This window comes from Triturus cristatus, chromosome 6 (genome assembly GCF_964204655.1).
Source record: "Triturus cristatus chromosome 6, aTriCri1.1, whole genome shotgun sequence".
NCBI lineage: Eukaryota > Metazoa > Chordata > Amphibia > Caudata > Salamandridae > Triturus > Triturus cristatus.
The window spans coordinates 776,285,107-776,310,339 of NC_140589.1; the positions used below are offsets into that span (position 1 = coordinate 776,285,107).

A 25,233-nucleotide genomic window follows, 5' to 3' on the forward strand; every position below is an offset into this window, starting at 1 on the left:
TGTATCATAAGTTTGGCAATTTTATCTTAAGTTGTCTGTTATAAAGGGTACTATATTTTCTAAATTGGTGAGGGATTATTCTTGTGTTGTGTTTTAATTTATTATTGTTTGAAGAGCTGCATAAATACTTTACGCATTTCCTCAAAGTTAAGCTACCAGAAGGTTGAACACAAGTTAATTTGGGGTTTGCTTGTGCCTCTCCCTGACAAAGAGTTGTGGTTTCTGCTTGAGTAGGGTCCCCCTCCAAACAGCAACCCAATTTCTTTCAATATTGTAGGTAGCACTTACATTTTCGTATTCAACATGCTACAATTTGGGTATAACAAGTACCTAGTTACATTTCTTCACAGTAATTACTTAGATTTTTTAAAAGGGTACAAAAGCACTAAACAAATTCCACAGTATAAAGCAATAGGAAACATTTTTAAAGCAAGAAAAAAATATTACAATTATTTATTTTTAACTATATTCATTAAACATTTATTAGGGAGAGGATATGGCCTACCGGCTAAAGCGATCAACCTCGAAGCTGGTGAACTGGGTTCGAGTCCCAGCAGGGACACTCCCCGTCCTGTTTTTCTAGGCAAATCACTTAATATCCCTGGGCCTACTAAAAATGAAGGTGTCCGTCTGCAACGTAACTTGGGCTCATGTAAAATGCTCTGAAACCTTTGGATAAAGTTTGCGCTATATAAAACATTAAAAAAACACTAATTATAAACAGAAATGTTATCTCACTACAAAACTCACACCTTGTCACTAAATCCAAACTATAAAACCCTTAGCACACTCACCATGCCGTAAATTCCAAATATCTCACAGAAAACCACACTCCTATCTTTCCTCTAAAGCCAAACAATTTGATCTACAATTAAACTCCCAGACCCTCTCTAAATGTCAAATATTCCTCCTGCAAAACTACCTGGCTCTTCCAAATCCTCCACTATGCCAACTACAACATGCATCTCCCCTCCATACACCTAAGAGACCCAACCACAACAAATAACTTCTGCTTACTCTCCATACCCTTAACATAAAGCAAACAAAAATTAGAATGGTGGTTCACTGTTGTTCCAGGGCTGTTGGTTTATTATATATGTAAGCCACTTTTGTGAGGAATTCTACTTGTATGGCTTTAAATTTAGACCATTTTATTGTAGATAAATGTAAACATGTTTACGCTAAGGCACAAAGGGGTCAATTACGATGTTGGTCGGAAAGGCTCCGAATTGAATTTGGATCTGCCGCATCCGATTTGGAACCCGTCTTTCCGAGCGATTTGGAAAGCTTTCCAACTGATTTGGAAAGCTTAACCAAAATGACCGATTACGATGCCCTGAAAGCATTCGTAATTTCCAAGTCAGGTCAAACGGCATTTAGAGGAACCGAGTCATTCGGAGCCGGCTTGGACCGGTCAGTTACTGACCGAACGAGTACGATGTCAGATAGGGATAGCCTTTCCGAATTGGCTGTTCCGACACAGATCAGCTGTCGTAATCTGACTTTGGGGGCCCGTAGCAGGCCCCCTGCACCCATAGCCTTCCGAATTGGGCCCAATGGGATACCAAAGGGACCCCTCTTTGCAATCATGCACAGTGTGTCAGGCACCATGGGGTGCCTGCCGCAGGGTGTACGATTTTTCCCACCCACCCCTTTCTTCAGTCAGAACACAGGATCCCATTGAAGTAAATGGGAGTCCAACCGAATCATATTCAGAACAATCGTATTCCGTCGATTGGACTCCCCGGATCTGATTCGGTAGGAAACCATTCAGAGGCTGATTCAGTCGGAATGCTTTACGAACTACATCGTAATCAACCCCAAAGTGTTTTCATGCTACCTCCTTGAAAAGCCTAACAATGGTGGTCTTTGGGTTTACGCTATGGCTTCAGTGGTTGGGATATCCAGCTACTGGCTGGTGGGTTGTGTCGATGGATGGCATAATAACCTCAAGGCCTATGCTTCCTCCACCTCCTTTACCTTCAGCAAATGGGAAGCTGCTGCAATTACTTTGCTTATCTGTTGAAGAAGATGTTTGATAATCTTTTGCTCTGTGCAGACCCCAGTGTTGTTGGTTGTGCCCCAACTTCCGCAGGCCAATATGTATGGCACACCACATCAAGATGGCAACTTTGAAAAACTAAAAGGTACAGTAGGAAGAATGTGCCTAATGATATCATATTAACAAAAAAAATGTCAGTCAAGGACTGCCCCATGGGGCAGTTGCCACCACCTACCACTTATATGTGATATTCTCACAGTGAAAAATCCTAGAACTATCACTATTGCACACAGCGGATGTGCTATAATGCCAATAAAACATCCTATCCACCTTGGATTTATAAGAGATAAATACCCCTGACACACATTATGAAGATATTTCGAGCCACTGAGGAGTTCCATAAACATCTACAAGAACAGGGCTGAAGGCTGAGTTCCTTTGAAAGGCTGTAGATCTCTGAGGTGACTTGCAATATCCTTATCATGTATATCAGGGGGTACTTTATCCCATACAATACAGTCATTCCAGTACCTTTGTCACAAACCACTTAAAACCCTGCTGTGCAGCTCTTTCATAAAAAATAGTGAGCATGTTTTCAAACATGAAGAATAAAAATAAAACCTATAGTGCTAAATGAAACACATCAAAAACCTGTTTGATATTTTGTACAAACAGATATTAGAAACAGTTCAATATAAGTAAGTTAAAAATAAAACTGCGATAGCTCGTAATGTGTAAAAACATGGAGAAAGATTCTAGCCTTTCTCTATCTAAGGAGTGCAAAAAATATACTTATTCTCTCTGCTTTTCGTTGCAGTAGATCAGAAGAAAGCAAAGCAACTTCTGATTGTTGCTTTAAACAGCTGCCTTAATTATGCTCCATGACCAAACCTGCCTGTCACCTTGGCTGCAGGCCCTGGCAGAAGGAATTGTGAAGTAAGAACTTGAAAGTAATAACCTTCTAATAGTTGAATCCGGACCTCTTTTATTTATATTCGGAGACTTGGTGCTTCACAAGCCACTGATCATAAAGAAATTTGTGAACGCCCTTTAAAAAAGGATTACAGAATCCCATATATTATAATATTCTAAATTATTCAGGGAGAAATAAAAATGCAAACATGTGAATGCTGTACAGAATTAACATTGTAGACATGATTGGTCATCTGCCAGTTCAGTGGAGCTCAAGCTGTCAAAACAACTACAAAACAAGCATTGGCATAGCCAATAGGTCTCGCCTTTGGGACCTTATAAGTGTTTAGCCATGCAACAGTTGCATAACTAAATACTTATAAGTTCCCAAAAGCGAGACCTGTTGGCTATGCCAAGAGGCCGTGCGGCCGCCAAAGTGATCGTGATCGCGATCGCGATCGCGATCAAACATCAAAGCGGCCGTGGGGCCGCGAAAGTGAAAGTAATCGCGGTAAAAGCGGCGCGCGCGCCCGCGCACATGAACTGTAGCTCTAGGCTGGCCTGGTAGCACTTTTTGGAGCCCTCTCAATAAGTCTCGCCAGACCAGCGCATGCGCTGGGTCAGGCGAGACCTAAAAATGCCTTAAGATTATTGGCTCTTAAATTTTCTACTGCCATATCTTCCTGCCGCTGCACGCCATGACTCTTTTTCATCTGACAATTCTTGCCCAGCGTAGTCGCGCATGATACTTGAAGTATGCCTGGCAGGTTAAATGGTGCATGTCCCTGTGAACACACTCCTGCAGACACGCTTCTTTGAGAGGGCCTGGTTCCAACATATGGCAAAGGTGTCTGCATGCTAAGATATTGTACAACCTGGTGTAGTGGTGCCAGGCCTATGAATCAGCGCCAACTTGCTCCGCTGTTGCTGTAAAACAAGTACAAATAACACAATCACCTAAATAACGGCCACAGGCAGATGAAGCAAATAAAATATATCAATAAAAATAAACCAACAAGGACTGAAGACAAAAGTAAATCAATGGTGATCAGAATTGTTTTTTGAAGTTGGGGGTTTTGATAGAAAGGGACGGTCAGTCATCAGTTGTGTTGTGGCTAAAGTTATTATGACTTCCAGTGCCTTTACTGAGGGTCTTCTGAAAAAGAATTAACAAGGATAATCTATAATCTAGTCCACTGCATTGTATAGGCCTGATTACAAGTAAAGGTGCTATTTATCACACCTTGTAAACAATGGTACAGTGGTGTTAGTTAATTATGGGGTGCAATAAATAACACCTATTACAAGTTATTGGGGAATTACATGCAGATTTTGGTGTGTTAAATACCATACACATTTCCTCTGTTAATTTCCGACAGGTTTGACTTACCAAAATTTACAAAATGTTGGGTTATTTAACAAATCTGATAGCTATTGGATGCAATAAATAAAACCAAACTCGTAATTCCGATCAGTGCTTAAAAAGAGATTTACGTACAGGATGGATTTAACCACCCATCTTGTAATCAGGTCCTACATGTTTTACTTGGATATAGGGAATGCTTCATATTAAAGTTGTGGTACTACCCAGGAATGCCTTGTCCTACTCTCTTTTGTTGGGTGATGTCTTTTGGATGCTGTTAGTGCATATACAGTGCAACACTCACCGAAATGATCTGTTGCTACAAGCCTACTCACCTAGTGGTTACCAAAGACGACATAAATGTTTCGTGCTCTATTGTTATTGATATTAGAGAATAAAGATCTACTTTTTTACAAAGGTGCAAGATATTGCCAATGGCTTGCAGTTACTGAGAAAGATATTTCCAGAGGTGTGCAGTTAGGGAGGAAAAATACCAGCACCTTATTCACCTACAATAGATATCTTCTGCTGTCTTGTGACGCCAGATTAGACGATGAGGTTGGGTGTGTAAACTTAGATTTCTTTTAACACAAAGTGAGTCCTCACGTTATGGACATTTAGATGGAGTCTGGACAAGTAATTCAGATTAGTATGTTTCTCCATAACAGGTCATGCAAGCTCAACGAGATAATGTGTATTTCTGTTGAATTCTTGTGATTACTCTACCTAACACTTTTCAGGCACAGCAATATTTCAGTAATATGGGTATTAATGCGATGATATATACCATTGCCGTAGTCCACTCTCAACAGTACGGGCAATTAATTATCTGAAGCCTTAATCATTCATAAAAGTTCGAAAATCATATTTTTACATAGACTTTATATGGGAAACTCATTTTTTATATTTTGGTCAATGGAAAGTAAGAATGAGAAATTTACGAGGGCCCCCAGCGTGATAGCCCTACAATGCTACCTCGTAGCTCATCATTCAGGTACTACCTACACAAGAATTAGCTGGGTCTGGTTCAGCCAACTCATACTCATTTTCTGTGCCTCAAACCAACTAAGGATGGCCCAGAGGAATTGAACCACTGGTTCCTTGGACTAAATCCAGTGAAAGACTATCTAGGCATTGTGACCTAAAGGGTCTTCGAGTGGGTTCTGCTTCACTTCAGATTTCCTTCAAATGGAGATATTTCTTCTTGCCAGTCATCCATGCCATAGCTTGGCATGGCCAAACCAACAAAGACAATGCCTCAGTCTGTTTTCTCTGTAGGCATGTGAGGACCAACTCTCTCTGGAAGCTTCAGAAACTGCATGCATTCTTGCATACATTCTAAAAATCAAACTGGATCACAGCAATCCCTTTCACTCATTCTGGAATCATCTTCCTGCACAAACACTTACCTCATCCATCCTTCCTGAGTAGAGATCCATTGTTGAGGCTGCCTTTAGTCACTAATTCATCAGGTGCTCTTCAGCTTTTTCATATCTCTAGCAGCCTGATTGTTTGCTCCTCTATTGGGCAATACAACATTGATGTTTGGAACAGGACAAGGGGTGTCTGTTTATGGGCTTTGGTCACAATATGAGTTGAGCTTTGGGGAAAACAAGAAGAAGCCAAGTCCTGCTGCAAGTCTGTGGACATCTCAGTAAAACAATCTTCAAGCTTCCTCTAGGACCAGTAGTCCACAGACTCTGTTCATGTTTGATAACACATACATACAGTACATTAGGCTGCATTCATAAATGATTCAACTGTTCCATACCCAGTGTTTGATGCATGATCCACAATGCTCGTGCCATCAGCGATGTTCCAAGTCCCACCAAGCAATAAGGTGCCAGAGGAGCACAGCAATGGCTACAATGCCGCAAAAGACCGCAGAGGAAGTTGGGGTGATCCTTCTGCACACGAGGCATGTCTGGTATACATGCTGACAGCAGCTTTTACCCCTCATCTGCCATGTTGCTATGTCACCGCTGATTCCTGGTGTCTGTTGATGACCTGTTCAGCAGAGGTAGTTACTTTTGAGTCCCGATGATGGAGGAGGCTGCTAACATGCGGGGAAGCAGCAAGCTGGGTTGGGGACCATGAGATAGCACACCCAAGGCTGGGGACAGATGGCTGGCAATCTCATGGTGTGGTAGAAAGCAGAGTATGGCACCTCACCTGGGAAGTCAATGAGTAATGAACAAGGGAAAAGAGGCAAAGGGATAAAGTGGCAAAGACCAGCTTGCACCCAACATCAGTGGCGGTTTCTCCATTAGGGCTCTAGGGGTGCACTCTTCTTAAATTCCTACACATTCATATCTCTAAACAAATCAATGTATTTAAGTCTGGGCTACATGTCCCAGGCTGCCTGCCCCACCTCGCTCTGAAGCAGGGCAGAGAAGCCAGGCAGTAAATCAACTTTCTGCAATGGGACGCATGACATAGGCCTTACCTTTCATTGCCATTGTTGACTGTGGTGGGCTCCACTGTAGCCAATGATGCTGTCAACATTACAGTTTAAGGCGTCAGAGTATTTGCCCTTGTGTGAGGCCAGACATCAAACATTCACAGGCATAGATCCCACACCCTTTCCCATTCATCACACTGTAGTACTGGATGCAACCACATGTGATTAGGTACCTTGTCCTCTGTAATAGTAAGTATTTTGTGTTATGTATATTGTGCTGAGACCCCTAGTCATGCTATCATCCCCCACTGTGACACCCCAGACTCTGGCTGTAAGTCAGTGGTCCCTATAGAAGTGGAGCTGATGTATGCGTTCCTCCATGAAATTGATCCAAAAATGAGCAGGGTTTTTGTTCCCTTGCTGTTGTTCCAAATATCAGAGTCGAGTGCAAAGGGAGAAATATGTGCTTATAGTAAAGACAGTTACATGCTGCATTGTGTTAAAACTGGGCCTATCGTCATGGCCCTAATATTAATGCCAAAAATATTGCTTGAATTACGAAAAATGAATGTTAAAAATGTTAAGGCAATGTATACCAGTGAGTAAGTTTCTATTTTATTTCATATGCTTTACCTAATCTTGTATTTCCCAAGAGTGTTAGTTATTTCAACATGTGTGTTTCTGTATTTTTCTGTGCATCCTATTACTCTTATATAATGCATACTTTTAGTAGTGCCAAGTGTTTATGAGGGGCTTTTATTGAGAGCTCTGGCTAGCACTGAGACTGAAGAGGGCGAAGCAAAGTACCTGTCAGTGGGTTTTCCTCTCCGTGGAGTACACAGGAAAATAGTCACGTATTCTAGCTGCCATTGAAATTCTGTGCAAATGTATGTTAATGGGATACATAGATGTCAAACCATTTACAAGGTAAAACAAAAAGAAAATAAAGTACTTAAATGGGAATGAGTGCAGTGTATGTTTGGGGGTGGTGAAGTGAGGGAGATGCAAGGAAGTGCATTTGGGAGAGAGTGAATAGAGGGTGGTGAAGAGGAAAGAGATGAGGTTGATGATGTGCAGATGGATGAGATGTGCAGAGAAGGGCATACATATGTTACATAAAGAGCACATAACTGAAGGCCAATACTCCTTCACAAGCCTCACAGGTGGCACACTATGGGAATCACAGACTTTCATTTTACATGTTCACTTTTAGTGAGCCCCCACTTTTTTTGTCCCACTTAAAGACCTATCTGCACATATTTCTATATGACTAGTTGCAGCCAGCAGCTGTGGGTGCGTCCTGATGCCTGGTTAGAGCATTTTATTCCAAAGTTGACAAGACACTGGGCAAGCACACACTTTTAAGTGCCTAAAGTTGTTGTGCTATACAATTTGGACATTACAGTAACTGTTGAACATAATGCAGTAAGGTATGAGGCAGTTTTTAATGGGTTTAATATTTCAAGACTCTTTGTTCCCATACTTTTATAAACCTTGCTTCCTCGCTAAATTCATTTGCTCTAAAATGCATCATTTTGTACTTTTTTTGGGGGGAGGAGGACCCCCCACCCGAACCCAAATGTGTCCATTAAGTTAGCTTGTTTCCCTCGCTACATAAAAGTTATACCTAACTTTTACGCCTCGCCACTTTCATATGTCACCAGCCACCACTGCCCAGCAGCTAAGTTGTATGCATGAGGTGCTTCGGAGCTTAATAGTATAAGAACACAATCACATAAACAAAATAAAAGCAAGAACCAAATAACGTTAAAGAAAACAGAAACAGCTTAAACAGAACAAAAGAGCACAAGTGAAGGTGACAAAGAGTTACAACTAGGCAATAGATTAAATTAAGCTTAAGTCAGACAAAAGCCTTATGGAGGCAACAAGCAGCTGAAAAGTGGCTGAAAAGTGATTACTATATTAACTTATTACAGATAGGGCTCAATTTTCATGTTTGTGCCGCAGCACTCTTTAAAGGAGGTGCGCTGGGTGCAAACATGGAAAGCCTTATGGAGGGAACAAGCAGCTGAAAGCGGTTACAATTTTAATTTATTACAGATGGGGGTACATTTTTATGCTTGTGCTGCAGTACAGCTTAAAAAAGATGCGCCAGTTGCAAACATGGAAAGTGCATCCTATTAGGAAGAATGCGCTGCCGTCAGGATAGATGCTAACTCGCGCTATGGATTAGCTGTTTAAAAGCTGCTCCATGTTTCCTTATGCAGTGGGCACCTGCCTGCAATTTCAAAAGGAATTAGAGACCCCCTTGCATGTGAGTGCAGTGAGTGACTGCACCCGCCTGCAGAGGGATGTCTAGGAGCCCTTTGGACCCCCTTTCAGCCCTTGAGAGGGCAGTCCTCAGGGGTGAGACTGACAGTGCGCCACCTTTTTGTGGCGCAGTTTCAGTGCACCTGCTAAAGCCGGGAATACGACGCCGGCACAGAGGCAAATTGATTCTCTCATTTGTAGGGGGCCACATCCTCATGCAAATGAGAGAACGCCCTCTCTCGAAAGTGCTGGTGCTGCATGTGCGCCAGCGCTATCTATATTACAGAAGGGACTGCAGAAGCATTTGTGGCCTCTTCTTTAAAACCAAAGTGCCCAGGGCGCACCCAAAACAGTCGCAAATGCCTGCTGCGTTGGGGCACTTCGGTAATACGGCCCCAGGACTACAACTAGGCCTTCTCAACCATAAAGCATGAAAGCCACAAAGGAGGAGCAATTAGGAAAAAATGTAAACGCCCGGTAATGGTAGTAGGCACTAGGGTGACCAACCGTCCGTAAATTTCACGGACAGTCCGTAATTTCGGCCGTCTGTCCGTTGTCCGTGAAGGATTCTTTAACGGACGCCATTTGTCAGTAATTTTAACCGGGCACCGGTCGCACCACCCTAAAAGCGGCACAGCTTCCACCCACCTCCCTTCTTGACTCCGATGCTGTACCAAAGCTCAGATACCCAGCAGCATTGGAGAGGCACAGCGGGATGGCAACCCTCACACCTTTAGCCCTTGATGAGCTGTTAAGAGGTGTTTGAAGGTGACTGAGAGGGAGGGGCTGCAGCTTCAGGAGCAGGGGCATCTATTCAGATGCAAACAGCCCTGAATGCGTCATGTCTCTGCAATTTAGAGGGGCCTCACACATTCCCTTTCTGCCCAGGGCCCCAAACATCCTAGAACCAGCCCTGATTACACGGAAGCAGCACCTGGTTCTCTTCACAGAGCTTAATTACTGTTACTAAATTGTAAGCAAACCTCGGTTCTTCAAACATGCAGTCTATAATGTAATAAAATAAAGAAATGGCACAATCGCACCCACACTGATTAACAAAGTATGGAGGACAATCAGTTAAATCAGTTCTCTTGGAGTATCTCCTTTAAGTACTGTGCATCACAGAGGGGGATGGCAAAACTAACATTTTAGAAAGAGAGCCTGTCGTCTTGTCCAGGAGGGGGTGAGGAGGCCTACCCCACCCTGGAAGAGACCAAGACGATACGAGAATACTGCATGCCCACCCCTGTGCCCACCCTGGTGGATTCTGTTCCCCCTCCTGTGATGGCTCCTGCCCCCCCGTGATGGCTCCTGTCCCCCCATGTGGTGGCTCCTGCCCGCCCCCCCCACCTGTGATGGCTCCTGTCCCCCCCCTGTGGTAGATCCTGTCTCCGCCCTGGTGGCTTCTGTCCCAGTCCTGGAATGGCTCCTGCAGCGAGGGTGAAGTTCTTGATGGTCCTCTTCTCAAAAAGGCTCAGCTCAAAATTAATATGAAAAGGTGAGCGAGTGAGTAAGTGAAGGGTTGGGTGGATCGCTGGATGAATTAGTGAAAGGGTGAATGGATGAATGAGAGATTGAATAGATGTATAATGAGAGAGGATGGATGGATGGATTGATGAGTGAGTGGAAGGATGGATGAGAGAAAAGGTAAATAGCTGGATGTATGGGTGGAAGGGTAGCTGGATGGGTAAAAGGGTGGATAGATGAGAGAAAGGATGGATGAGTGAAAAGGTGGATGATGAGTGAGTGGGTGGATGGATGAGTGAAATGATGGATGGATTGATAAATTGATAAGTGCAAGGGTGAATGGATGGACGGATGAGTGAAAGGGTGGATGTAAGGATGGATGAGTGAGTGAAAGGGAGGGTAGGTGGACAAAAGGATGAATAGATGAGTGAAGGAGTGAAAGGATAAATGGATGAGAGAAAGGAAGGATGAGGGATAGGGCCAATGGATGGATTCATGAGTGGATGAGTAGATGGGTGGGTGGATGGATGGAAGGAAGGATGGCTAAGTGAAATGGTCGATGGAGAGAGAAAGGGAGGATGGATGGATGACTGAAAGGGTGGATGGCTGGAAGGATGAGTGACTGGGTGGATGGATGAGTAAGTGAAAGGATGGCTGGATGGGTGAAAGGGTAAATGGCTGGATGGATGAGTGAATGGATGGATGGGTAGAAGAGTGGATGGATGAGTGTACAGATGGATAGGGTGAAAGGGTGGATGGATAATGGATTGATGAGTGAAAGGATGGCTGAAGGGATGGATGAGTGAAATGATAGATGGAAGGATACATGATGAATAGGTTTGCAAATGGTTGAATATGTTTGGGCTTACTTATATACTATTGTGCGACCTCCTCTGATGTGTCTGTAAAACTTACCTATTGTCCTGAAGCTTTGTCCTGAATTTTGACCTCCTGTCCTGAATTTGTGTCCTGAATTTTGACCTTTTGTCCTGAATTTTTACACTCACCATCCTGAATTTGCACCAATGCCAGTTGGTCACCCTAGTAGGCACAGGTATTCGTAAAAGGGCAAGGACTGCACGCATAAGCAAACAGTCATGTTATGTCTCCTTTCCCGAATCCGCTTACCAATTTTTAATTCAACCATGGAAAACAGAAAATAAAATAAAAAGAAAATGCTCTCACAAAATGTATAGCCACTCGTTCTGCTGCAACAATTGTGATGTGACGAACGGCGATGCACCAACCAGCCTTGTAGTAAATGACAGTGAAAAGGAATGCTGGCGGCAACTAACTTCAAAAAGCTTGGAAGGATTTCCCGCTTCACAGGAGGATATTGGGCGACTTTTGATTCACGCTGGAAAACACCGCTAAGACTCCCGAATTTCAGTTGATTAAACCTGACATACAAATTCCATTGTGGGAAATAGGACATTATACTGCAACAATAGACCCACACAGGGCACAAGTCAGGGATACACGTGGGTAGATGGCGTCCAACCACTATTTTCACATAGTGTACACAATCCACCCTGCCAAGAAGTTGGGCGTGAAATAATTTAAAGGTATCAAAATAGTGACATTTTAATATTCACTCTAACTCACTAATTTCTATAACGTTTTCCCATGTTATTATTCCGCTTCTTTTTTTATTTCTATGATTTGGGCGTGCTGAGCTGAGTAGCATTTTTAGTTTTTAAATAGAAGAAATGGCAGAGAAATTGTAATAGCTTATGTGGTGTTGCCATGGCACCATGAATGTTCTATGGGCTCCAGGGTGATGGAATGTATGTGCTATTTTCCCTTTTTTTTTAAATACTTGAAACCGTTGCTTGTATTTGACAAAATTGTTATGAAGAATAACACACTGCAAACAAAGAGCATCCACAAGATGGTGCTAGAGTATTAATGAGCTATCACTATTTGAATCCAAAACACATAAAAATAATGATAATAAACCTGTCTGTTGACTGTGCTAAAACTTGCACAACGTAGAGTAAAAGGCACCTTGACCTAATAGACTGTCATATGTCACTTTACTTTTGAAACGAAGCATCTGATTGCTTCCGTGGCAATTTGACGTGAAGAGAAAAAAAAACGGAGTCTTTGGTGAATTGCTTCGTAGATCCGAACGTAGACGTCAGCGCGCACTTAAGAGTGTGCCGTGTGGCTCAAGGCACGCTCTCGCTTTGCTGCGTGAAGGAACAAACAGCAGTGAACAAACACCATGGAACCTTGGAGGTGAATGGCGTGCGCGACTGAGCAACGGCGGTGAGTACGCGAGCACTTTCAAAATATAACAGATGTAACTGACGTTACTCACAAATGTTGCCGAAAGATCCAATTTTGATCACCATAAACAAATATATCACCAAGTTTCAGCTAATGCACTGTTAGACTTCAACCATGCCACTCACGCAGGAACATCGATCACCATACACCTCGTCCGTGCGCTCGACGACAATACTAGCGATAAGTCGAGTCGGCGCTTAGCTGATGCGCTTGTCAACATTGCAGTGATGCGGTGATGCGGTGATATGGTTGGCACGTCGCTGTATCTCCAAGCGTTTAGCCACAATAGTCTTTACTTGTCCAGCCAGACTGTAAGCACGATCAGAACCGAGACCGAGTGTCCCATCGGTTTGGATGACTGTGTAGATCCACACACCAACTTGGATTAAAAAAAAATAGGAATAATTTCTTGTAGAAGTTCAGAGGTCAAGAAAAAAAATAGTAGAAAATAGCGCAGTTCCAAATGTACATGCGCAAGATCCGTTATAATGAGCAGGGGCAAGAGAGGGCATACATTCAAAATAAAAAATAATATACATGATCAGGAATGCAATGTAACTTGACAATAGAGATATATATTCTTTGTTTACTTTTCAAACCTCCTCTGCTGATTGAGTGCCTGATGCTTAGCAATGCTTAAACTTTGCTTTGTTTTTCTAATAGCACATCTGTTTTTTCCAACAGTGGTCGGAGGCTCCTGGTTTGAACATGTTAAAGGCTGGTATACTCACAAGGATGACTATAATATACACTTTCTCCACTATGAAGATATGGTGAAGGTTAGTTATCTGAACCTCTTCAGAATTAATTCAGGAAATATACAGTCGTGTCAAAAAGTGATTAGTGCTAAAGTTCAGTGCTGCTGTTTAGCGTGATTTGGTCAATATTGTGGGCCTAATGCACAAAGATTTGCTTGTAATTAAATAGTGCTAACTCTTGAAGTACTTCTGGATTACTCTTGAATCCAAAGACTAAGACAGGTGACCCAGTCTCATTATCTAGCCAGTAGTACAACAAATGCCAAATTCTGCCTATGCCTTACGGATGTTACTGCACACAACATGTTACATAATAAAATACAGGAAAAGTATTCTGCATAGCAGGAAGTCTTGGGAGAATGGCAAGAGGACATGTGCACACTCTGGGCCTCATTTGCAAGCCCATTGCGCAGCCGGTGCATCACTTTTTTAGACACACTAGCAGCAAAGTATGCCTGTCCATATTTACAAGGCCACTTAAAGTCATTGACTTTTCGTGGCCCTATAAAGATGGCTCTCTTTCCCGCATTACTCTGCATGAAAGGGGTGTTCGATGTGTGTTGCTGTGGGTGTTCCCACACAACATTCATGAAACCTGATACAGTCACAGATGTACAAAGTGTGGTAAACCTGAGATAGCATCAGAATCCTACGCCTCCCCAGGGAAGGCAGAAGAGTGGAGCAACAAGGAGAAATAATTGTATTTCTCCTCGTTTTTTGCTCTGTCTATGTGCCTTTAATGATTGTTTATGCCAATGAATGTGTCCCTTCCTGCACATAAACTATCATCCCTGCAACATAGGCACCGTCTGCTTCGGCCCGCGGCTGCTGTTTGGGCAGCATAGCAGAAAGGCTTGCTGCTCTACCGTGCTTCAAAATATACTAAATGAGGCCCTTTAGCTCAGCATCACAATACCCTTCACAGAGGTAAGCCCCAGGTCTTCTCACACATAGCAGCAGTGATAACGTTTAGAGAGGTTTATAATGTATCATCAATTCGAAATGCTATACAGTTAAAATCTCAGATAATTAGATTCAAACCAGATGTGAAAAAAGAGTAAAAATATGTTAATTACTTATCACTTAAAGCTTGAAGAAAACAAAGTGGTGTAAAATGATATAAAGACAGCGTATCTGTTTTCAATACAAATACATATATTACATGCTTTACAGATGAGGACAATTACACATATTGAAGTCAAAGTTGTGCATATGTTAAACAGATCCCTTTAATACTATACTCTCAGCAGCAATAAAGAAAATACAAAAATATTTTCACATTACTGCATCATGTCACACATGCCACCATCAAATTGAGATAGCAAATGGCAATAAACAACACAAAATTGACATTCTTCTCAGAGCACGGCACAGTATGCAGTCCAAGAAGCCTATGAGGAATGCGCAGGGCACCTATCCAGAGGACATAGCCACCGGGCAGGAAACATCCGCCAAACAAAACAAGCATTGGCATAGCCAATAGGTCTCGCCTTTGGAACCTTATAAGCGTTTAAGTATGCAGCACATTATCCTATGTATTGTGTTGCTAGGTATTGAATAACTGTACAATTACTTTGCACTGAAAAACTGCCATTTAGTGACCAAGTAGAAGCATGTTTGCATGCAGGAGAGGAAGTCTCCAATCTTCCCAGCATTACCATATTTGTAACCGAGTCTCGGCATCGGAGCAACATCCTGTGATTCTGGGCAAACCGCTTGATCTCCCACTGTCTTTTTCACAATGATGCACCAGGCGGAGATGCTTTTGAATGAGTCAAAGGATACGAAAAGGGCAAGAAAGGGACTTGCTAACATAAGCAAGAGCCTGGCGCTATTTTAGTTTTAAAAAAAATGTATTTAAGGGAGGTATGCTGCCTACTGCTGCATAAATACACCCCACAAATGAAGAGGTGGGTGGAAGGGCACTCCAGGCTGGCAACCTTGGCAGAAACGACAACTGGAGCAGAGGCTTACACCGCAAGCCCCTTTCGTTGATATCGTGATATTTGCCTTCTTCGATGTGCCTAGAGACTCAAGCGACATGCCACTAATTAGGCCACTGAAATTACAAATTGTGCGGGGTCAAGGATTACATTTGGTGGTTCCAGAATCTCAGACCCAGTAATAATTAAAAACGGGTTCCTATCAGGTCCCACATCACAGGATCTCAGACCCAGTAATAATTAAAAACGGGTTCCCATCAGGTACCATATCACAGGATCTCAGACTCAGTAATAATTAAAAACGGGTTCCCATCAAGCCCCATATCATTTCCTGTTACCCTTACTGGTAAAAACACTGATCGATTTCAAATTAATGTAATATACGGTAAAGTAATTCAGTCAGCGATTTCAGCGATTTACTTCCTGCTTCTTTTATATATATATATATTTACGTAGTCTTGCATTTCCTAAAATTGTTAGCTATTTCCAGGATGTTTTTATTTTCATTTTTTTCCGTTTAGTAATTGCTTTTGTATGGCACTTGTTGGTGTGTTATATATCCGGATGCAATAATAGAAAGCTCAGACGCACCAAACTGCCGATTGAATGGCACAGTATGGGAATCACAGAAATGAACTTCACATGTTTAAATCATGCTATTAATTACATAGGCAACTCCCCTTTTAGAGACAAAGACCCCTTGCTCTCTGTATCCCTCTTAAAGACCGGTGCCGGTTTGCCTGCCGTCTAGGGTGCAGGTGACATGGCGACACCGATTCGCCGTTCAGGCCAGACTACTATTTTTGAGGTGGAGTGGACTGTTTGGAAAAGGTGTGTAGATGCACTCACTAAAACCATCCCAATACTGTGTGCCGCACTCTCAATGGCTTAGAACTCTTAGTGTAAATATTTCCACCACGTTTTTGTTGTGGCCTGTGAAAGCAGAACTGTGCGTGCGCTTGTAACCGATATTGCTAAACTACAGTAATCCCTTTACACCGCAGCATTCCGTGGAGTGTACAGATGCAATGCTCACCTTCATAGATGGCATACAAAGCGCACTTGTCCCCCCCCCCCCCCCTCAACATCACCAGTCTTCTCCACTCTCTCAAAGAGACACCTGAGTCAGCTTTGGTCTTCACAGTGTGTACGTTTTATTAAATTAACTTTCTGGCCAATTATTCCATTGGCCTTTCTTATTTATTTGTTGAATCTTTTAAAACACTTTTCTTAAAAACACCACAGCATTCAAATAAATCTCAAAATTCACGCATTGTCATTATATTTACATCCCGCCCTCAAAGGGGCCTTTGCTTTACCTTCGGGCTGTGCCAGCAGGCCACAACCAAGATAGCCTGCTCTCCTTAGGTTGACTGCATTCCGGTCAACAGAGCCGCAGGTAAATAATCTGCCACCACTTGTGACAGCCAACGGCTTCCAGGGTAGAGCTAGAGAATCCAGAGCCACCAGCAGGTCGTCCCAAATCTCTCGCCAGCCCGGAGCCCATGATGAATCTCAAAACCTGTTCTGGGGTCAAAAATGGCACCGACTAACGGAGTCCCTGTCATTCCTCTTGCCCAGGACCCCGCCGGTACCCCGAGACCCCGCTTAACTCGATACCTTAACTTCAGGGATGGGTGGGTGGGGAACTTGCAATGCGACCTCCGACTCCGGCAGGCGAGTGGACAAAGAGGGGGCGTCTTCAAGCTCGCTGGCTTTTCAAGCCTCGCGCCCAACGCAAATCACTTCCGGGGTCACCCTGCCTTCCTTCCTCCCTACGCTACGCACTTCCGCTTTTTGCCACCAAGCATCTTATCCACTTCCGGGTTATGCGACCCGAAAGGGATCCCTACTCTGACGTCACTTTGCTGCCACTAACGGCGCCACGCCCCCGAGGTGGGGTGGCGCCCTTCATAGATGGCATACAAAGCGCACTTGTCCCCCCCCCTCAACATCACCAGTCTTCTCCACTCTCTCAAAGAGACACCTGAGTCAGCTTTGGTCTTCACAGTGTGTACGTTTAATTAAATTAACTTTCTGGCCAATTATTCCATTGGCCTTTCTTATTTATTTGTTGAATCTTTTAAAACACTTTTCTTAAAAACACCACAGCATTCAAATAAATCTCAAAATTCACGCATTGTCATTATATTTATATCCCGCCCTCAAAGGGGCCTTTGCTTTACCTTCGGGCTGTGCCAGCAGGCCACAACCAAGATAGCCTGCTCTCCTTAGGTTGACTGCCCTCCGGTCAACAGAGCCGCAGGTAAATAATCTGCCACCACTTGTGACAGCCAACGGCTATCAGGGTAGAGCAAGAGAATCCAGAGCCACCAGCAGGTCAGCCCCAAATCTCTCGCCAGCCCGGAGCCCATGATGAATCTCAAAACCTGTTCTGGGGTCAAAAATGGCACCGACTAACGGAGTCCCTGTCATTCCTCTTGCCCAGGACCCCGCCACAGGGCGAGGTGCTTACTGGCGGACTCGACCTCCCCCTCCACGCTTGAATGCCTCTGCAATGGCTCCCAGCACTGTCTGTATGAACAAGTCATTACCTGCGTCGGACAAATGTACCCCGTCCGCCGCATAAAGTTCTAGCCTTGATGTTTGTATCAACTTATGTCTTATGGTCCGGATGCTTGATTTCTTTAAGATGTCCGCCACTGACTGATTTAGTCTCCTTACTGACTTATTCACTGCCCTCGGGGGAGCTCCCCGCGCCCAAACTTGCCTTGGTATAACTTCAGACCACAACAATAACGTATTGGGGAGCATGTTCCTGACCACAGCGAGGACTGAAAACAAGGACTCTTTCACGCCCCTCCTTCCCTCCGGGATCATATTGTTACCTCCTGAATGTAGCACTAATAGATCGGGGGTAGGCATGCCTCTGTTCAAGGCCCCCCGCAAGTCGTTCGGTGCTTCAGCCAAATGTTGTCCGCCTATCCCCACCCAATGGTGTTCGAATCCATTTACCTCCTGTCTTGTTTCCTCGCGTGAGTTCTTGAAGGCAAGCCCCGCCCTGGGAATAAAAGAGTGGCCGCACCAACATATTTGGTGCTTCTGAGACGTAGAACCTAGAGTAAGTAGAGATGGAACGCAGTCAAGCAGGACAGTGGGAGGCAAAAGGAGGCAACCAGAAAGACTCAAACCAATTGAGGGCGAACATAACGCTCATAGCATGCAGACTTCCAACGGCATACCCTCTTAATTGTTTCTTCAGGTAGCCCCAGCCCCGCCGCCGTTGTGGCCGCGCCAATGCGGAACGAATGAGATGTGAAATCAGTTGCGTCAACGCCCAATCTAATCAGAGCAAGCTTACATACCCTGGTGAACTGGAATCTAGTGAGGGGGATACCGTCAGCATGCAACAGAACCCTACTATCTCCCTCCTGTGGCCTAATTTGAAGAAATTCCCTCGTCAGACTTACTGGGCAGTACGCGGCCCCGTACACTGCCCACAGCTGGGACCATGTGCCTTTACCTAACGGGTCTGTCTTTGATTTCCGGACCCTGACTCTCAGGGTTTCCCCCGACAGAATTAGGTCCTCGCACCATATGCCCCCTACCCTGTCTGTCTTAGAGGCAGGGATCAGTTCAGAGATCCTGAATGCCCCAAAAAAGGCTAAAGCATAAGCTACTCTAAATAATTGCGTCACGTATGGCGAGAAGCAGATCTTGGGCAGTATCTCCAGGATATTTACCAACCTGCTTACATCTATGGGTCTCCTACTGTCCTTGACCCCCGGGGTTAGGCGTTCCCAGCCCTTCACAGCTCTCCTCACCCTAGGATCCTTTGTTGGGTCTGCGGCCCCCCCCTAGACCGGCAAAGAAAGCCATTGCCGATAATTGTCTTTTCATCATTGCTACTGACTTCCCACTGGATTTCTGATGTACTATGAAACTCAAAACGCTTGTAGGTGAGAACACCTCCTCTATCCCCACCCCTTTTAGGTAATCCTGATATACCTGCCACGAACTCTCATACATACACTTAGTCTTGGGTGCCAGAGACGCTGTTATCAATTCAGAGGCAGTGGGGCACCAAGCTTCCATAGCCCCGCCGGGAAGTTCGTCATCTCTCTGTCTGCTTGCGGCCATTGAGTGCGGAACACTGCCAACTTAAAACGGGACAAGGCGTCAGCGGCTAGGTTGTCTACTCCCGGTACATGTCTAGCAGTAAACAATACATTGCGCCGTAAACATTGCAACACTAGCTCCTTTAACAGGCGCAGCACCCAGGTACATTTCGCTCTCTGATTATTGATTGCCATCACCACAGACATGCTGTCAGACCAGAACACAATGCGCCTATTTGTCAGTATATCTCCCCACAAATGAAACGCTACAATGATTGGAAACAGTTCTAAAAAGGTGATATTCCGAGTCAGACCTTGCCTTACCCATTCCTCTGGCCAATGCTGCATGCACCATTTAGGACCTAACACTGCGCCGAAACCCACACTGCCTGCCGCATCGGTGAACAATTCTAACTCGACATTGGAACTACTCGGCATTTGCCATATCACTGACCCATTGAAGTTCTCCAAGAAGTCTTTCCAAATTGCCAAGTCATTCCTTACCTCTGCCGACAACCTAGTGTGATGGTGCTTGGCGCGAAGCCCAGACATAGCCCTTGCGATGTTCCTAGAAAAGGCCCTGCCCATCGGTATGACTCTCAAGGCGAAGTTCAGCTGACCCACCAGGACTTGCAATTGGTGTAGTGTCACCTTCCGGGCCCCCAGACAGGAGTCGATGGCCACCTTGAATGCAGTCACTTTCGACATTGGAAGCCTACACACCCCTTCTCTAGTATCTATTTCTATGCCCAGGAATGTTAAACAAGTAGTCGGCCCCTCCGTCTTCTCTGCGCACAGCGGCACGCCCAGTGCTTTAGTCAAATGCTGGAAGGCCAGCAGGGCCTTTCTGCAAGACTGCGACCCCTGGGGGCCCATAAACAAGAAGTCATCTAGATAATGTACAACTCCATAAGATGCAACTGAAGTTAGGAAATGCTGCACTGCCCACTCTAAGAACCTGGCGAAAGTCTCAAATACTGCACAGGCGATTGAGAACCCCATGGGCATGCAGAGGTCAATGAAAAACTCGCCCTTGAACGTGAAACCCAAGAACTTTGTATCTTCTGGATGTACAGGCAACAGTCGAAAAGCTGCTTCAATATCTGACTTAGCCATTAAGGCTCCCTGACCCAGCGCCTGCAGCTTCTGTATTGCAGTGTCGAATGTTGTATAGCGCACCGTACATAGATCTGGATTAAGCTTGTCATTAACAGATAGACCAGGGGGACTGGACAAATTGTGAATCAATCGATATTTCCCTGCCTCTTTTTTAGGTACTAAACCTAGAGGTGAGCATACGAGGTCTGGCTTCGGCAACTGTTTAAAGGGTCCCGCCACCCTCCCCAAGGCTACTTCTTTCCTGATTTTTTGCTCCGCAGCCTCCATGTTCTGCAGCAATGAGTTTTGGTTGCGAGGAGGAACATTGGCGGGGGTGGCCGAAGAAGGGATGCGGAAACCAGAGACAAAACCTTCATGTAAATACAGCGCATCTTTCAATTTGCCATACATGCTAAGGAGGTGTGTCAGTACATGAATCTTAATGGGAGTTGGCAGGTTTCTCGGATGCTTGAGGAGGCCGATTTTTGGCCGCATTCTGAGCCGGCTGCTCTCTCGGCCTACCTGACTTCTTGAAACATTTGATTTCTGGGTGAGACGGTCCCCCGCAAAAGGAGCAACAATGCTTGTATCTGCATGCTGCGCCCCTGGTGCACTCGTTCTTATTGTACTGCCAGCAGGCCTGTTTCTTATCCCCTGCTCCCCTGTCACCCCGAAAGGACTGATTCTGACTCGGGTAACTAGCCTTGTTCGTGAGAACCGTGGAATAGAATACCGTATGCCACACATTAATTTCGCGTTGGTCCCATGCGATCTCAGGGTGTACTGCCTTCATTTGACGGTAATTTGGTGTCATATTGTAACCAACCCGTCCCGGGGAACTCAGAAGCTGCCCCATGAATCAAGGAAATATAACTAATCAACTGGGGTGCTAACGCGGGGTACCTTTCTGCCATGATGGCCGCATAGATATCAAAACCTGTGATCCAATTTTTTATCGACCACTCCACCCATACCTTCTTTTGCTTGTATTCCCCTTCTTTACCTACCCTGGCTTTACCCGGGATTACCCCGGCATTAATGAGGTCAAACACATCGATATACTCTCCTTTCAGGATCTTCTCTTTGGTCTCCAGGGGCACATGCCATGTGATGCCCGCTGAGGGCGATAGAGCCATGGAGGCTTATCCATAGATCAAAGGACTGTAAGAGAGCGTAGGCTGCCCCATCACCATCGGCCCCACCGCCCCTTGAATCGTGTTACTTGTTGGCCCTGAGACTGTTGCGCCATTACTGGCCGTTTGCCCATGTGGCGCTGGCATCACCCCGCTTGGGAATTGTCCCGTAATCACGGACCCTAACACCCCTGGGTAAGCCGCTGCAGGCCCCATTGCGCCCGCTGGGCAATTGTGAAGGGCTTGGCCGTGCGATGTCGTTGCCAGTACACCTGGCGATTGTGCTACCCCCCCAGACTGAACCCAAACCTGCGCGATGCCGCTGCCAGGATGTGCGACCACTGGTGGCGCAGCTATCTGAGCCCCAGGCGCTCCCGCATTTGGGACGGGTGTCATACCCGCCGGTGAAACAGTATTCTGGGTGTTGGGTCCCCCGCTTGTACCTGTGAGAGGGGCCAAGGTATCTTGCACAGTGTTCGAAACCAAGTCTGTTGAATCTAGTGCTCCCTTCTCACCTGAGGATACCGCCTGAGAATCCCCGACTCTGGAACGCTTTCCCCCTGATGCCTCTTTAAATCTTTCGGGTGTGCGCCGGGCTCGCTTGCTTCGCCCTGTTTCCTCCTGGGCATCCGTACCTGCCCCTTCCTTTAATGTCTTAAGCGCCCAATCGACTCCTTTTTCCTTCGTGAACTCCAGCAGCTCCTTCAACGCCAGATAATCGTCTCTTTTAGCCTGGGCCCCTTTGCCCTTCGTTGGCCTTTTTGGCGGCATTCTGCACTTAATGAGAAATAGAAAAGTTAGTTCCGCCCTTTAAACCACACCCAATTTGCTATGGACCCAGCGCTCCTTAATGAGGTTCAAAACAACGATTGCAAGAACACGTGCCTTCATAGCTGCCGCGCGCACCCTTCCCTTCGTCTAGAATTTGGCGCGCCAAACTCGACATTAAGGCTCCCCCTAAGTAATTCCCACATAGCGACTGGCCTCGCTGAGCTGCCAATCCGGCGTGCCACTTCGACCGGGAGGTAATGGAGCCTGCGGCTGCCCTTGCAGAGCGAATGTAAGCCTAAACTCGCTTCAAAACAATTCCGACCCAAAACGAAACAGTTTGCCGATCACAAGACAACGGCGAGAACAATGCACCATTCGCATAGCACCGCATTCACGCCCAACATTCATGCCCAGGGAGATTAAGAGACCCGACTGTATTACCGGATGTGGAAGCACCCCCGAGGCCTGAGTCCTGGCTCCCTGCATCAGGGGCGGCAGCGGAGCCGCCGAACCGCATCTTTAATAAGTGTTTCCCCCCATATGTTGGCTAAAGGGATAGCGGAGGGAAATAGTGCTGGGATCCCTTCGCGGTAGTTATAAATGGCGCTAAGCCAAGTTAAAACGGGTAAGCGACTGATGCAGCCGAGTTTTATTTTTTAAACTTATGACATTTTTACAGCGTTTGCGGGACTCGAACCATTGTCCTGTGATGCCTTGATAACCAAAGGCACCCGACTTACCATTGAGCTATAGCTCCTGGTCTACGCCAACATTAACGCTTCACTCGCATACGGAACATGTCCCTTTCATTCTCGCGCGGATAGCATTAACGTAATACGGATGCTCCGCTTCTCCGATCATGCCCGTCCCTCGGCCTATGCACACCATACCTTCAGGCATTCCCCCGGCGCTAAGCTTCGGAGCTTGCGGCGTACGGCGCTAAATTTAAATTAAAGCATTAAATCCTAACAAGCGCACACTGTGAGGCCCGCTCACCTGCCCTTAAGCCGCTTGGACTCCTCGATTTCCGAAGATGACGCCCGTGGTCCTAGCGGGAACTTGCAATGCGACCTCCGACTCCGGCAGGCGAGTGGACAAAGAGGGGGTGTCTTCAAGCTCGCTGGCTTTTCAAGCCTCGCGCCCAACGCAAATCACTTCCGGGGTCACCCTGCCTTCCTTCCTCCCTACGCTACGCACTTCCGCTTTTTGCCACCAAGCGTCTTATCCACTTCAGGGTTATGCGACCCGGAAGGGATCCCTACTCTGATGTCACTTTGCTGCCACTAACGGCGCCACGCCCCCGAGGTGGGGTGGCACCCTTCAATGTGCGATTTTTCGGATAGAGGGCCAATCACTATTACTTTCAGCCTCTACTGCTTAGGCCTGACGTGTATTAAAAGAAAATCACGTTTTAACAAATAAGTATGGTGCATTCCTACCGAGCTGGAATCCGTCCCCGCGGCTTAAAACATTCCCCATGTATCACAGACACAGATGAACAAGTGCATCCCTGTCATTTAGTGACCAAGTAGAAGCATGCTTGCATGCAGGAGACAAGTCTCTAATCTTCCCAGCATTAGCATATTTGTAACCGAGTCTCGGCATCGGAGCAACATCCTGTGATTCTGGGCAAATCGCTTAATCTCCTACTGTCTTTGTCACAATGATCTGATGCACAGGCCGACTGTAACCTCCTCCCTCGCTTTAGCTCCAGATAACCAATTCATGTGCTTACATTGTTTCAGATAAAAGTTAGCAAAGCACCCTTTAACATTGATTTAAAAAACAAAAGCACCCCCAAAAATATGAAAAGCAATCTGGTGCGCGTGTAAAGTGCTGCAGTGTTCTCGGTAGAATTTGAAATTATTTAGAAAATGTATCGCATTTTCCTTAATAAATTGATCTGAACCCCGCCGTGAACGGTTCCAAAAGCCCCCGAAACATCTGGCAGAAAGCAAAGTCAACGTGACGTCACTTAAAAATAAGTTTTTCCTGGGAATGGTACATGCTAAGTAAAGGCTGCAGGCCTCTTACTTCTACTTACCGGAGGCAAACAGGAAATTATGGTGAAAGATTGCTGCGAGGCTAATCACCGGGAGAATATTTAGATCTGGAATATTATCAACTTGGGCAGTAATTTTGACCCCAAGATATATTGCATCTGGAACCACAGGAGCTTGGGAGGAACTCATAGTATGTGTTTGAATAACCTGTGTTTTTGTAACATTGAGCTTATAGCCTGATAGCTGGCCAAACTGCTCCGCTAAGGTTTTTAAGGCGGAAAAGGCAAGGTCAATATCCCTGGTTAGAACCACAATATCGTCCGCGTACGCCAGCGTCTTATACTCTGTATCATTGACCCTAATAGGCAAGATATCAAATGCACCTTCAATCTTACTAAGAAAGGGGTCAATGTACAGAGCAAATAGCAAGGGCGAACAAGGACACCCCTGCCTAGTGCCCCTACTAATATTAAGAGACGCTGAGACCAGACCAGTGATACCCAAATTTGCTACTGGAGCAATATATAATGATTGAATAGCCTGGATAAACTTGGCACTGAAAACCTTCCAGCGGAGAACTGTCCATAAAAACCCCCAGGCGACCCCATCGAACGCCTTTTCAGCATCCAACAGGATCACTCCGAGGGGAGAGCCTGTGATTTGAGCCAAATCCAACAATGCAATAACCCGCTGGACATGATCTGCCGTTTCCCTGCCCGGAATGAAACCGTGCTGACGTA

General features: G+C 45.4%; 1 protein-coding gene across 1 annotated transcript in view; it reads left to right on the top strand.

The window, feature by feature from the left end:
* The window catches only part of LOC146817856 (amine sulfotransferase-like), a 462,478-nt gene that overhangs the window by 328,233 nt on the left and 109,012 nt on the right, over positions 1-25,233 (top strand). The window contains exon 5 of the mRNA XM_085611339.1: positions 13,393-13,487. Coding sequence (XP_085467465.1) covers positions 13,393-13,487 — 95 coding nt within the window. The remainder of the gene's footprint in view (positions 1-13,392; positions 13,488-25,233) is intronic.